Source organism: Puntigrus tetrazona, chromosome 6 (genome assembly GCF_018831695.1).
Source record: "Puntigrus tetrazona isolate hp1 chromosome 6, ASM1883169v1, whole genome shotgun sequence".
Classification (NCBI taxonomy): Eukaryota; Metazoa; Chordata; class Actinopteri; order Cypriniformes; family Cyprinidae; genus Puntigrus; species Puntigrus tetrazona.
Genome location: NC_056704.1, coordinates 26,158,911 through 26,174,898, shown reverse-complemented (window position 1 = coordinate 26,174,898; position 15,988 = coordinate 26,158,911). Strand labels below are relative to the sequence as shown.

The 15,988-nt window shown below is 34.2% G+C and overlaps 1 protein-coding gene across 2 annotated transcripts in view; it reads left to right on the top strand.

Annotated features, from left to right (window-relative positions):
- Positions 1-15,988, top strand: part of cacna2d2a (calcium channel, voltage-dependent, alpha 2/delta subunit 2a) — a 177,953-nt gene that overhangs the window by 98,503 nt on the left and 63,462 nt on the right. For both annotated transcript variants that reach the window (XM_043241387.1, XM_043241386.1), the window contains exon 5: positions 9,841-9,885. In XM_043241387.1, the coding sequence (XP_043097322.1) occupies positions 9,841-9,885 (45 nt within the window). The remainder of the gene's footprint in view (positions 1-9,840; positions 9,886-15,988) is intronic.

Sequence of the window (15,988 nt, the reverse complement as noted above, 5' to 3'; positions counted from 1 at the left end):
TTGAAAGTGTAAAAACAGACAGCATTCAAGGGAAACCCTGTTTTGACAGCCATTTGAGCATCTGTCGAATGTATAAATATGTTTGTGCTTGTGTGACGGATAACAATTTGCCCCCTCCATATTTCCAGATTTTGAGCACATTCATACTTTTCAATTGTAAATGATATCTCTGGGAAATGTTAACAGCTATTTGCATGGTGATTACAGTGTGTGTGTGTGTGTGTTGATGTTGTGGTTATGTGTTTGGTCGATGCATATGTGTATTAAATAAGCCTATAGTGCATCTGGACTGACATGCATCCATATATTATACTCTCTCTGTCTCTCAGTGTCCTTGACTCGATGTGTATCGTCTCTAAAAGGTTGCCTGTGATTTGGATGTTGTCTGCAGACTTTATGGACATTGCCGCGTTTTGATGGAAATGATTACGGGGTCGCAAATAACAGGGTTATGACGGCAGTGGCTGATTGTTGATTGGCCGCTCTCAGGACGGCTCTGAAGAGGGCCAGTGGCTCTTTGGCTCTCTCCTGGAAAAGCGCTCATTTAAAAGCATTTTTAAATAAGGATAGGAAGAGGGGAAAACGAAAAAATAAGAATAGGGCTAAAATAGTACGGTAAAATGCATTTATTGTGCAATGCATCAGTGCTTTTAAGGCTTTTTATTACTGATGTTTGTTAAAGATGGCATTAAAAATAACTATTCATTTATTTCTTACATAATTGGACCTTTGTTAAAGGAAAATTGTAGCTTTAACCTTTCAACCTTTTATTAGTTTTTTTAATTATTATAATATCATAAAGTTAAGGGATTGGCTTTATTAGATGCATTTTGAAATGAGTCCGTATTAAAATACTTTTATTTTGTATCTTTTTTGTTTTCTACATTCAAAGCTTTTACCTATTGTTCCTTGCTATTAGCGTATGGTTATGTAGTAAATAAACATTTTAGCATGGGATTTATGGAAAAAATAGAACCACATTGTTATGATTAATGCGTAGTGGTGTAGTTTTATAATTGCCGTGACCCATATTTGTTTGTGATTTGAACCTTTATTATTGTTGCATTTACGCAAATTATTTCTCAGTGCTAAAATACCTGTGATTTCTGGCTGAAAGACACTGAACTAGTGAAAAGCTAGTGAACTTGATCCGTATCTAGAGAGCAGAATATCACTGATGCTTGTGGGCGGGTTCTTTTGACTTATGATATTTGTCTTTGTTCGTTAAAACGCTCTTATCCAGATCAGTTGAGGCTTGTTGCTGCGTGTGTGTGTGTGTGTGTGTTGCTGTGAATCGTGCTGTTATCAAGCAGTGTGTCCACACCGTGTTACGATTTTATCTTCCGCTAGACACAGACTCCTCAATGGAGCCCTTTCACAGAACAATAGACCACCGTATTACCCACAATGCAGCGGGACAGCATTCCCTCGCCTTATCGGAGGATTGGAATATTCACAGAGCGATCGCGCTGCCTGCAGCTCCAACGATCTGACGGCCAATAGAAAAGCCACAAAAGGAGAGAAATTAGAAGGAAATAAGGTGTAAGAAAAACAGGTTATGAAGGAGAAAGGCGGAGAGATCCATAAAAGGATAGGGGTTTTAAATAATACGGTTTTAAATGAAGAATGACACGGCGATACGACGTTTGACACTCATTATAAAGCCGTTTTACTGCACACCTGATATTTTCATAAGAATACAATCTAGTGCCTTTTATACAAAAGTGAATGTAAAAGCAAATTACTTTTTTTTTTTTTTACATATATGAATGTATATACAATATAAAAATTCTCTAAATATACTGTATACACATACATATACCTAACAAATATACACAGTACACATCATATATATATGTGTGTGTGTGTGTGTGTGTATATAATTGCATTTAATAGTGCACCATGACTGTAAATTATATACAGTTATATTAAGTATTATACAAATAGTAATAATATAATCAAATTGCCTACATAAAATGTAAATATAATCTTTACTAGTTTGGTTAATATCTATAATAACACTATATATTTATTTGAATTCACTATAGTATATTATAAGCAAAGTAACTGACTTACATGTAGATAGTGTGTAATGTTATATATTTAACTTCTATAATAACACTAATGACGCATGCATTTATTTGAAAAATTATTATAATTAATAATATATTACCTCCTCTACATATAAGTAGTGTGTTTAATTTGATTTGTTTAATAATAATAATAATAATAATGATAATATACATTTATTTAAATGAATGAATATGAATTTAATTGAATTTAATCTATCACTTGCACACTGATGTTATGCCATAGACTGCATCAAAATGTGTGCTGCTTATTTGAGCTGTTTATTAGTTATTTTGGTACTAAAACGAACATCCGTAACTGTTTAAAACCCCTGGCGTTGGGGTCACATGCGAGCCGGACCCTCACACACATCTGCATTTGACGACAAACTCAAATGAACCATTTTTATTTTTTTTGTATTGTGCACATTTTGTAGGTGTATGTTGCTTTAAAAAGAAAAAAAAAAGTTTTACTAATCCTTCATCTAATTATTATTCCCAGCCCATTGCTAAGCTGCTTTATTTCCCACTCAATCATTTGGAAACACCTCAAATTATATAAGTTTAAATTGTCTATTAAGTTTTAATTTATTTGTGACTTAATGTGAAGAAATGGAATTGCAAGACAAATCCATTAAAAACGATTTTTAAACATGCTTCCTAGACAGTATGTGTAATAAATACTGATTATTTCACATGATTATTCTGACATAACCTGCAAATACAAGCAGAATATTGATAACTGCTTTACTTGCTGCTACTCTTTAAGCGTTTTTTGGGGTGCTAGCCTCGTAAACTTAAAGCAAGGGTCATTACAATTACTTGAAATAAAACCAACAGTGAGTGAAATAAAATAAAAAGTGATTTCAGCCGTAGCGTTCCAGTTTGGTTTGTGAAATGCGTGAGATGAAGAAGACAGACAGCTTACAGAGAGTTAAATCAGACCTCTGTGCCGGCTTCAGTACATTCAGTGTGTAATGAGTGAATGATCTCCGAGCGCAAAACCAACAAAGATCATCTGCTGTGTGAGTGAGCAGATCTCACCGTTCCTCTGCCTTCCTGTCACTTCCTGTCTTTCTCTCAAACGCCCACCGTTACAATCTATAGGAGAGCCGCCTGTCAGACGGAGTAAAGCGTGCCACGTATTGATATATTCAGGAAACAGAAAACACCTGCACATTCAACTTTCTGCACTATTGAAGTTTTTCTGACAGTAATTCTTCTCCGCTCCGCTGCACGTCGGCTGTTAACTCTTTAAAGCTCATACACAGAATTACCGCGAATGCACTTTCTTCATATATCCCTTGTTTTTATTGTAAACCGTTTGTCAACACACATTAGTCATAAAGAAATCACAAATCGCTCTTTATTGTCAGGCAGAAACACATTCACAAACCAAAAAGATTTTCTAATCTTTGCTTCAAACCCAGGTTTTACTCATTTGTCAGTAAAAACATTATAACCATTTTAAATAAAATTCTGTATGATCGGAATTTTGTTTTAGAAATTATTTTTGTATTTCACTTTTTGTATTACTCTTTTTTTTATAAGTACAATTTTGTTTTTGCATAAATGTATCAGTTGTGCTGAATGACCCATATTTTACTTTTGTAAAAGTAATTTGAAACATCAAAAAGACATTTAATATGCTTTCTATGTATAAAAAGTATTTTTTTATAAAAGTAATTTCATATTCACACACACACACACACACACACACACACACACACACACACACACACATATATATATATATATATATATATATATATATGTATATATATATGTGTGTGTGTGTATATATATATATATATATATATATATATATATATATATATATATATATATATATATATATATATATATAGAAAAGAGAGAGAGAGAACAATTATTATTATTATTATTCTATCTATAAATAACCATTTTTACTTTTAAATATTCATAATGAGTTTTATTTTATTTTATTTTCTTAATCATGTAATCATCTCTGAAACTTTTGGTCCCAGTTTGAAATATAAGTGACTCTTTTTACTTGTGTCCGACGTCGCTGGTATTTGAAGTCATTGTGTATTCTTTATCATTTTTCATAAATGCAACTGTACTTTTCAAATCACAAATGCCTCTTGTTTTTATCATTGTATTTGTTAATACTTTGAATGACCTTTTTTTTTATTATTTTCAGCTTTGTTATTTCTTTAATTTATCGCAACCCCAAAAGACACTTCTCAATTTTTTTTTAAGTTTTACAGCAGCGTCACCCAGAAGCAATAATATTTTAATAATATCTCTTGCTCTGCCTCTGAATCTTTTGCTCCCAGAATGCAATGTAATCAGTGTTTGATGGACAAAATCAAATCCCGCCCATTTCCCGCTCAAACTCGAGGTGGATATCCTGTTTCACTCAGAAAGCCGTCAGATTCCTTAAATAAATGGATTGCGTACTGCGCGATGTGTGTTTTAAAGATCAGATCTGGGGGTTCGGCGTCTGTGTGTGTGTGTTCTGTAATTATAAACTAATTAGTGTGTGTCTGGAGGAGATACGGGCTCTGTTCTAAGCTGTCTCAATGGATAACACAGAGATCGTTTGTAATTTAAATGTCAAAGTGTCTGAGGCCGTCATGAAAGGCTGCTGTGAATGTACGTGGACGGAGATGATGAAATGACTTGAGCCATATTCAAAAGAGCCTTTGAAACATGAAAGATGTGTTCATTTGAGTCCGTGCGTATTAATTGATACCGAGTAGGTATTAATTGATAAACAGCAGCTTGTAATCTGTGCTTTGTTGCAGGTGTCAGATCATTTATGTGTGGCAGTGTTTGGGATGGAGAACAAGCATACTGCTTTCTGCACGCTATGCAGTGTATACTAGGTTTTGAAAATATAGCATGTCAGCATCCTTTATGTAAAATCAGATTTTACATGTTTTACATGTCTTAAGCCTGATTAAATAATTATATTATACAGCTTCATCATTTACTTTACATCCCATTAAATTGTGATCACATTATGTATATTGTATATGTATATGTAATACATATTATGTATATGTATTATATATGTATATATATATATATATATATATATATATATATATATATATATATAAAATAAATGTAAAAAATAATAATATTTTTATATATATATATAAATAAAAGTATATATATATATATTTTATTTATTTATTTATTTTTTTATTTTTTTTTTTACTTGGAAATTGTCTTAACTCTTTAAAGTCTGAAGAAAATTATATTACATGGCATGCTTTTTACACACAGTACAAAATACAGTACATCTCCCCCTGCTGGTAGAAAAAAACCACTGGTCATCCATCACAGCTGTACCGGTCAAGCGTGAAACAAGCATCTTAACTAGTTATGAAAGTAACTAGTCATTATTTGCTCTCTCCGACGTTTTTCTAAACCTGTATGATTATCTTTTTTTTTTTTTGAGGAAAACAGAAAGCCCAGGTCGCTCTGCTTTTACACTAGGGTGGCTTTTCAAAACCTTTCTCCTTTACCAAAAAATAAAAAAGCCGGTTTTCTGACAGGAACAACATGAGCGCGTCTAACGATGACAGAATTTTTACATCTGTATGACCCACCTGTCGGATCAGAGAGCGAGAGAAAAGACAAGAAGGTAAAACACGGTGAAATGAAAGGACAAATCAGCATTCTTATGGATGTGGAACAAAGATGCTTGTTTCTATAGCAACAGAAGACCGCAGACCGAGGAGCGCTGAATGGAAACTTGATATTTCTTTCTTTCTTTTTTTTATTGTTTTATTGACTGTTGTCATTATACCACATTTGACTTGGACTCAGCCAAGCTTCAAGCGCTTTGGCGGGACAAATGCACGCACTGAGAAATGAGTTTGCTGCTCGTTCGCTCTAGTTAATTAAAATGAGTAAACGCGACACAATTCTCGAGCATTTTCTCACAAATTTTATTTCATGCAATCAATTCAAATTAGCAAAACGGAGGCTCATTCAGTCCATTTGCATTTCTGTTGGCCGTAGCGCATTGGAATTGATTTGCGGCGTTTTCTAAACTAACATCATCCATCCTTGTAGTCTTTCATTTAATACTCCGCTAAATGAAAATTAGATTTTAGATTTCTCGTTATATGCCAGAGGACTAAAAATAGGCCTCTGTATGAACGCGTGTTTATTGTGAAGGGATGGAGGGAGTGGAAATGAGAAACAGACCGGTCAGAACAGATGGGCCCTGCAGCCCGAGGGACACTTACTGTACTCGCTTCGAGGAGTGATTCCTCATTTATATTCTGCGCCGTCATTTTTGAGACTTATTTTCGGAAGTGATTCGAACGGCTTTTAGGATGGAATCGATGTCAGGTGGGATAGTGAGGGACATTTATTATCACCCCGAAAAGTTACAACCGTTCTCTTTCGGTCTGTGCAAATAATTAAAATAATATTTGAAAATAATGAATATAATACATTTGAATTTAATATGTTTTAAATGTTAAATTAAATATAAAAATCATGCTGTTTCTGTTTGATCTGTATTATAATGTACTATTATAATATCATACTACTAAAAATTATTATAATTCAGTTTAATAATTAATTATATATATATATAGTAATAAAATTCTGTAAATCTATAAAAATCTACAACGCCCTTTTTGATTAATTGTTATAAATGTACTGTCATTGCTATAAATATATTCCTATAAATATATTTAAATTAAAAAAATTTCTTTAGATTTGGGGGTGAAACCATTGAAAGCCATGCCCAAATCCCACCTGAAGAACGTTAGTGCTGTGGTATCTTAGTGATATGATGATATGATTTTAAGTCATTTTAGTATTTCAACTTAAAGTAAACGTAATGAGAAATTCTGCTTTGACAAACTAGCTGAATGAATAGCATGGTGTTCCTTAATGGTGGATTACGGAGTATGGTACGGTATATCAGTGTACAGAGAACATGACGGTACAGTCATAGCTTTCAGTGATAGTATGAGAGCCTTTAACATTATACCTGTAGTCTGTAGTGTCTGTAGTCCACTGATAGAGTTAGTGACAGGTGTGTGAGGACGGGCTGCCTGTACTGAGCTGTACCACTGTAAGATCACAGTTCACATGCTTACACTTCTCTTCTTTCTCTCTCTTACACACACACACACACACACTGCAGCCCACTGGCTCACTAGAGACACACACTCTCCGCCAGAGGGATTGTCTCTGCAGAGAACTTCTATTAATAGTCTACTGCCACCCATCTTCTCCTCTCCTCCTCCTTTCTCTTCCTCTTCTCTCCTCTCTATTTCTCCTCTTCTCTCCTTTTTTCTCCTCTCCTCTCTCATCCTCTCCTCTCCTCCTACTTTCTCTTCCTCTTGTCCTCTCCTTTCTTCTCCTTTCTCTTCCTCTTCTCTCCTTTTCTCTCCTCCTCCTTTCTCTTCCTTCTTTCTCTTCCTCTCCTCTCTTCTCCTTTCTCCTCTCTATTTCTCCTCTCTTTTCTCCTCTCTTCTCCTATCCTTTTTTCTCCTCTCATCTCCTCTCCTCTCCTCCATTTGTATAAATAACAGAATTGAATTAGTTTTCTAATAAACATCTTGAAGTGTCGTGACCTTGAATTGTAGGCTTCCTTTTAGGCATCCATTAAGTCCTTAAAATCCCATTAAGATGAAACAATTATTCATTAAAGATGTTCTCTTTCTAAAATAAATGTAAATATTTGAATTAGGAAATGGCACCTGTTTTTCTCGAATGACATTGGCGTCAGGAATGTTGTGCATTTGGGCGTTTTGTGGAAAAGATTCTCAGACGTGGCGTGTCCCGTCCTGAGAGACCTGGAGGGGCCGGAAGAGAGGTTTGGAGAGGAGGGGGCGGGAGGTCATCTCTCACGACTGACTGGCTTTCTGATTTGAAGGAATGGAACTTTCTCTCGCTCTATTTCTGTCTCTATCTGTTGATCTCCTGACAGAATCCCGGGAGACGCTGCTGTGTGTGTGTGTGTGTGTGTGTGTGTGTGTGTGCTGCACGGTTGTGTAGATTTGTCAGCATTTTTGACCGCTGCCTTGTGACCAGCTCAGGCGCTGTTGTTGTCACTGTGGTGTTGGCGTCTGGTTTGTTTGGATTGGCACTGTAGAGAGAGACGGGAATAGAACTGGCATGGACAGAGAACCAGAGAGAAACAGGCTATTTTGGATCGCATACTAGCATACTACTCATTCTGTAGTACTCATGCTGCTTTTCTTTCTTTTTTTTCACTTTTTTTACATGTTCAGTAACATTTCCATATGAAATAAAATCAGCTCCAGTTTTTTTTTCACTTTTTTTTCTTTTTCACATTAACTGCATAACAAATAACATTAAGACAATTTAAATAAAAATGCAATGATGCAAAGTGACTGCAGTCAAGTATAAGCAACAGTATACTGCTGTTTGAAACAATAGGCATGTTCACTATTTTGCATATATTACAAAATGATATTTAGCATGCATTATGTATGCTGTGCTGTATGCATGAAGCGGTATGTTTCTAAACGTATCAAACAGTGGTATACTACTCTTCACATGATTGCATTATGTGTAAGTCTGCAAGTGTCACACAGTTATCTTCACAATGCATTTTCAATTCAAACTTTGGTCAATTTAATATAAAATGAGTCAAGGAGATTATCAAAATGATTACAGATATAGTTAGAAAAGCAAGTTTAGTTTTTATTAAATATTATTAGAATTTACACAGCCAAGACTTCACAGAAAGGGTGATATGTCGGTATTTAATATGAAATATATTTGACATTAAATACCAACATTTATCCATTGAAGTGGTGTAAAACCTTTTTTTTTTTTTTTTTTTTTTTTTGAATTATGCAACTCTAAAGCAATAATTACTGAGACAGGCTGCTGCGGTGCAATAATTTATGTTTGCTCCAATTTAATACAAATTATGAATGTGCAATATTAATTAAAATGTAGCAGTACATTTCTAATATATTTTTCTCTATGCATATGCTTACGTTTTCATAGTATATATGTAATGTCTGTGTGTGTGTGTGTGTGTGTATATATGTATATATTATTTACTCCTGTTTCTATTTTCTCACAATTTTTTTTTTTCATCTTTAATGACAAATGCAAATGCAGTGTCTCGGTATTTCTATGTATGTTGACAAATCTAGCATTCACTTTGATTAATGAATGAATCGTGAGTTCAGGCTGCCTTCACACTCGTCAGCTAAACATCAATATAAACGATTAAGTTCGGATAATTGAGGGATGTTAGGGTGAGCGAGTGATTCTGTAAAATCATGGCGTTGATGAAACAGTAATGAGTACATGCAGATTGAATCAGAAGATTGTAATGATCATCTGGTCAAAACTAATGGCAGGTGAGTTTTGATGTGGTGTCACGTGTCGGTGAGTTATTATTTTAAAAGAAGGCTCAGTCTTTCTGCTTTGTGAGCCGATGTCTAATTCAGCAGCAAATCCTTAATTCAACAAACAAAAAAGAAACGCGTACGCGACAGTGAACACAAAAGCACAACAGACAGCATCAAAACAAATGACAATTACCGTCTCACGACAGCGCCCTCAGGACAGCCATGTCATTTCATTATTGCTTTATTTTCTTGGAAAACTAATGAGCTAATAAGGATTTTTTTTTTTTTTTTTTTTACAATGCAGAAGGCAGGTGAATCAAAATGACGTGAGCTGGAAAGTGATTAATGGCGCTCGAGGCAATATATTTCTGCGTAAATGTTCACATCACTAATATTTGTGTTTTGTTTTATTTTAGGAAAATGACATCCAGTACTATGACTCCAAAGCCGAATCGGAGGGAGTAAGTGACAGATATTTTTACTTGTTTTGTGCTCTTTCCCTCTTTCCCTCTTTATTTTGTGTACCTTTATTTGACAGTTGTGTAGATTTTGCCTAAATCCTATAGTTTTTCTTCTGATCTTTAAGAAGAAATTACAGTTAGACCACAAATATTATGTAACATACAGTATATTTTGGCTTAATCCATTATTTGAAAAGTTACGTGTTCAATATTGATTAACATGTATTTGAATAATATGGCATTTGTTTTTTTATTCATAACGTATTTACTTTTATGTGTTATTATTATTTTTTATTATTATTATTAAAAGTAATGGAAAAACTATTATATAGGAAAGAAGTTATACTAATATTATATTATCTACTAAATCTACTATTTTTAGGGTTAGGGTTATGTCTTTTTTTTTGGTATAGTTATATATGTACAATGATATATATATATATATATATATATATATATATATATATATATATATATATATATATATATATGCTCACTGTCAAATCATTATGCGCTATTAATCGCAATCACAAAAAAAGTTTTTGTTTACATAATGTGTACACAGTGTATGTTTACTGTTTATATATTATGTGTTTATATATTATATATAAGTACACACAGTATATATTTTGAAAACATTTTCTGTTTACACACAGTACACATACATATATTAAGTAAACAAACACTTTTATTTTGGATGCAAATTAATCGCAATTAATTGTCTGACAGCACTAACGTGTTTTTATTTCATATTTAACAATAGGCTCGTATCATTGTGTCATTTAAAGCATAATGACTTTGTCAAAGCATCAACGAGAACTATGAAACAAAGTTAATTCTTTATGTTATGAAAAAGCAACATTTGAGCAACTAAATTCTGCTCTGCCACACGATATGCAAAACATATCATGTACTCAGGAACAGTCTTTTGATTGTATAAGTGAAAGGTCACTGCGGCTGATTGATTTCACAGCGTTATATCAGAGCGGATGAGTAGAGGAGAAGTGGAGGTACAATGAGAGAGAGAGGAGGAACGTAGAGCACGAGAAGTCATAAATCAGAGTGATTTTGTGCGGTAGAAGCGCGGCAGGCGTGTGATTAATGATTGGCCGCTTTAGGGGCTGTCAACGTCTCTAATTGGAGGACATCGCTCATCATTAAAAGGTCCAAGCGGACAGCAGCCCACCGAACCCCTCGTGACCCCTGCCGGCCCGAGAAGCACGGGGTCAGAAAGTGTGCTGAGCTCGAATCTCCAGAAACAGTGCAGCTTCTGCTGTGAAAGTGTACAGATGTTTAACGTATTTACTGTATTAGCAATTAACTTTATAAATTATAAACAGTTAAAAATAAATGCAACATATTCATTATGTTGTGTACATTTCTCTGAGGATTTATTATTATTATTACTATCATTAATGATGATGATGATAATGTTTATTTATTAGTGTAATTTTATTATATTTACAATAATACATTATTATTATTATTATTATTATTTATTTATTTATTTTTTATTCTTGTTGTTATTCATTACATTTTGTCCAGTCATCAGAGAATTGGCAAAAACTAAAAGTATTTATTTATGTTTTTAGTACTTTAATTCTATTACATTAATAATAATAATAATAATAATAATAATCATATATTTTTATTATTTTATTGCATTTGTCTGTGAATGTGACCCTGGATCACAAAATCAGTCATAGCTGTCAGTTTCTTCATCATCCGAAAGTGTAATGAATAAGCATTGATTTATGATTTATGATACGATATTATTTGGCTGATATACAACCAGTTGAATATCTGAAATCTGAGGGTGCAAAAAGTAATGAGAATTATTATTTAATTATTAAATCCATTCTAAGCGATGCATATTACTAATAATAATTATAAAAAAATAAAAGTAATTTTAAGTAAAACTTGTAATATATTTACAGAAGGAAATGTATACAATTTCTACATGGAACATGATCTTTACTTAATATCCTAATGATTTTTGGCATTAAAAAAATCAATCATTTTGACCTATACTATGTATTTTTGTCTGTTGCTACAAATAAGCGACTTAAGACTGTGTTTTGCGGTCCAGAGTCACACATGTAAAAGTCTTTACTTTTCTTTGTTCAGATGTACATAAATTAATTTATCTGTGAGTACAAATGCAATAACAACAGAGTTGCTGCAGTTCCAAGAAGAAGTGTTTTAGTCGACAAAGTCAGATGAGAAACCAGGTCCATCAGCCCAAGCTGAGGTTTCTCTCTTTATCATCACGGTCTTCTCCATCCATTTGGTCTCCGCCGTCTCGCTCGGTGCCATTCCATTCCCTCCCACTCTCCTCCTCTTCCATGCTGCTTCACGATGCCCTTTGGAGCTTCGCCCTCCTCCACCTACAACAGGAAAGATCTGCTCTCTTCCCTGCCCTAGAAGTTGTAATCTTCAGTCCTGCAGGCAGATCTCCATCACGGGCCGGTCTAATGATGTTAACTCTTCCTCACACCCACCAAGGAAACCTTTGGCTTGATGTCTCATGGAAACCTTTTTTTTTTTTTTTTTTTTTGAGACGACAAATATTCTGCAGTACTTATCCCAATGTTAGAAAGAAAGCTAAAATAAAAATAAATTGTAAATTAAAATTCATAATCCAGATGGTCCAACGGCTTCGTCTTTAATTGATTACGTTGCCATTGGTCCAAAAGCACAAAGTTATTTACATTAAAACACCAGCATCTGCCTGCTGGGTGCTATTTGCCAAGTGCTCTGATGTACAAATAACAGATTAGCTCAAGAGCTTCACTAATGCCACATGCATGCTAGAGCAGAGGCAAGACGTCTGTGAATGCATGTTTAAACACGGTTTTGTTTTGTTCCTTATTTCCAAAATAGCAGTTGGTTTGCTTTTATGTTAGCCTATTACAGTTAGTGTAGCATAGACTAACTGTAATACAACCGTACTAGAATGTGCGCTGTATACTGGGGCTTCTGCAGGTCTTTAAAAGGACTTAGTTTGACAATATAAGACATTAAAAGGGTCTTAAGTTTTAAGTAAAAAAAAGTTGAGACATTAAATATCGCATGGACTGCAAAAAATGTATACCTTATTCAGTGGTTGTAAAAAAAAATATATATATATATATATATATATATATATATATATATATATTTTTTTTTTTTTTAAACATTTCTAAATATCCTTATATTAAGATACTTTATTTTAATTTGCAAAATAATAATATAAAGACTGAGATTTCTGAGATTTAAACAAAATTGAGCCTAAACATGAACACACATCTGTCAGTGGAGTATGAAAACTTTTAGATTTGTAGATTTGTGTGATATTTGTTCTTTTGTAATGATTAGCTCACTTCATCTTGATAAAAAAAAAAACAAGAACTCCTTGCTCACTTCAAGCTAATTTATATATTTTTTTAAACATTTTACAATTGAAAACAAGACAAAAAATGCTGAGAAAGAATATCACTAGAAAGTATTTTTAAAGATTCAAGTGTTGCTAATACAACTTGTTTCTGTGTTTTAAACACATGTTGACGTATTGTGTTGCTGAAACGTTCCTTCTTTGCTCTTAAAATTGTCTCGAAAGGTCTAAAATAAAACCCGCAGAAGCCCTTGTATACTGTAAAAACTGAATTATGCGATAAAAAACTTTTATTAGAGATGGAATGTTATAAGAAATCCCCTTAAAAGATTACATTGGTTTTAATTGAATCGACTTTAGCGTGTGACATGATTCATTCAGGACAGTAGAACATGCTGCTGTTTAAAAGATTTCATGTTTCAGAAGCTAGATCTGCTCTTTGTAGGGTTTGGGATGCCATTTTTGTTACTAGAAGTCATTATTAGGGTTATTATTTTGCTCAATTTGGACTGTGACACGCAAAAACTGACACTCTCAAAAGACAAAAGTGGAAGCGCGTGTAATTTTGTTTGTGATAAAAATGAATCCTTGAAAGATAAAGATGCGATTAAGAGACTCCTCAAAATGTCATTTTTGGCTCTCTCACCCTTTAATTAAACCTTCAAAACAGGGTGATAAAATTAACAAATGAGATAATGAATGGAGGTAAACAGGTGGTGTGTGGACGGGGGAAAATGAACCAATCACTCCGTCCTGTGTGGATTTTGAGCTCCTAATTAGAAGCTGTCTTGGGTAATTATGACTGGGCTCGACTGATGCTAAAAACACTCGAGTGAAGGATAGTCAGGTGGAAGAATAAACAAATAAAGGACATGGAGCCGAGATCCCCTCAAAGACAACTTGTCTGAAACGTGTCTAAACGAGCAGAAAATGGGGTGTAATTGTGTGTGTTGCCTCGAAAGTGTTTGTTATCAGGGTGGTGCGGTCATTTGCTGCTTTCCTTCCGTTTAATATCTCGGTTTAACAAGCAAACCGCCGGAGTTTGGACTGATTTTATGCGTCAGATCAAAATGAACTTTTATAAACATCCTTAAAAAGCATTCCCAGGTTTATTCTGAATAATTCATCCATGCGTTACTGCTTGTTTTTAATGTTAATGCGATGCAACTTCCTCCACTTCTGAAGCAGCTTTTGCTTTTCTATTCAGTACTGTTGCAGCCAGAAATGTCACCTTACTGAAGTAAAATACGTCGCAAATGTCATTTTCATATTGGCTGTAGCCTGCTATGATTTCTGCGGTGTGCGGTATGTACGTTGAATGCCATGTGAAAATGTTTATGCATGGAAAAACAACATGACCTTCTGCATTTGCCAGAATATGCAGGGCAAAAACTAGAGCTGAATACTGTATCCCACAATGCATTGTCCTCCACTTGACCTTCCATTTCCAGTGTGACTAAAGAACCTTAAGTAATATCAGCCACCATTTATAACATCATCTTGACTCGCTGTTTGATCCCAGTGCCAGAAGTTAAGACATATTTACACGAAACTAAACTGAAAATGTGAAATCCATTTTAGATTAACCTTTGGTGGCACCAGTGTTGCACAGTAACGCTTGCAGCATTTATCTTTGCATATTGACTCTCTCGTGTGCTGTTTTTAAATATAGCTTAACCCTAGTGTTGCAATATGAACACGGCTGCTGTATTTAAAGAAATAGAAATGTAGCATTGCTCGGCAATGAATCCTCTGCAGCGAATGGGTGCCGTCAAAATGAGAGCTTAAACAGCTGATAGCATCCCGATAATCTAAAACAAATCCATTATTAAGGCATTTTAACAGTAAACTGTTGCTTTTGGCCAAAATAGAAGTCTATAATCCATAACTCTTTCTCCAGTGAAAAGTCCACCCGCTGTTGTTTTCTCACGTCGTAATCTATCATATAGATTTGATGGATTTATGGATACAGGAGCAATGGTTTGAAGTTTAAAAAACGCTGTAATGATAGCCGTTACTGTTGATAGATGAACTGGAGTGTTGTGATGTTTTTATCAGCTGTTTTGACTCTGATGGCACCCATTCACTAAAGAGGATCCTAAGTAACATAATACAAAATTTCTCCAAATCTGTTCCCATTAACAAACAAACTCGTCTACATTTTGGATAGTCAGAAAATTGGTCAATTGTCATTTTTGGATAAAGTTTAATTTTTTAATTTTTTGTAATTTCTCTACACAGAATCGGTATTTGAAAACTGCTTTTTGAATATGCGCTACGTCCCGATTTAAGCGTGACCTGCTAAAAATTTTATGGAGCCAAAACATGATTACCTAGAGTCAGATATAAACCCGTCATGAGTAAAGTCAATGCACCGTGTCGTTTCAAATTATTTGGAAGGAAAACTCAAAGAAATCCCAACAGGTTTTCCCATTTTCACGAGAGTTATTTGCATCCTATATGCGCGGGTGTGTGTTTGTGTCACATTGAGGGCTATTGGAAAACCACCGTCTCCGTGTTCGGCTCAACAGCAGTTTATAATTGCATTTTAATAGACAATTAAAGGCAGGCCATAAATCAGCCCTCACACTTGGCAGGAGGCTTGAATTTAATTTTGAGGAAAACAAAAAATGCAAACAGTGTTTACTATGTCAACCCCAATTAACCCGTGCCACTCTATTACTGTACACCGCACTTCACCCTGCGATGAAGACAAGGGTGTTTGATTGT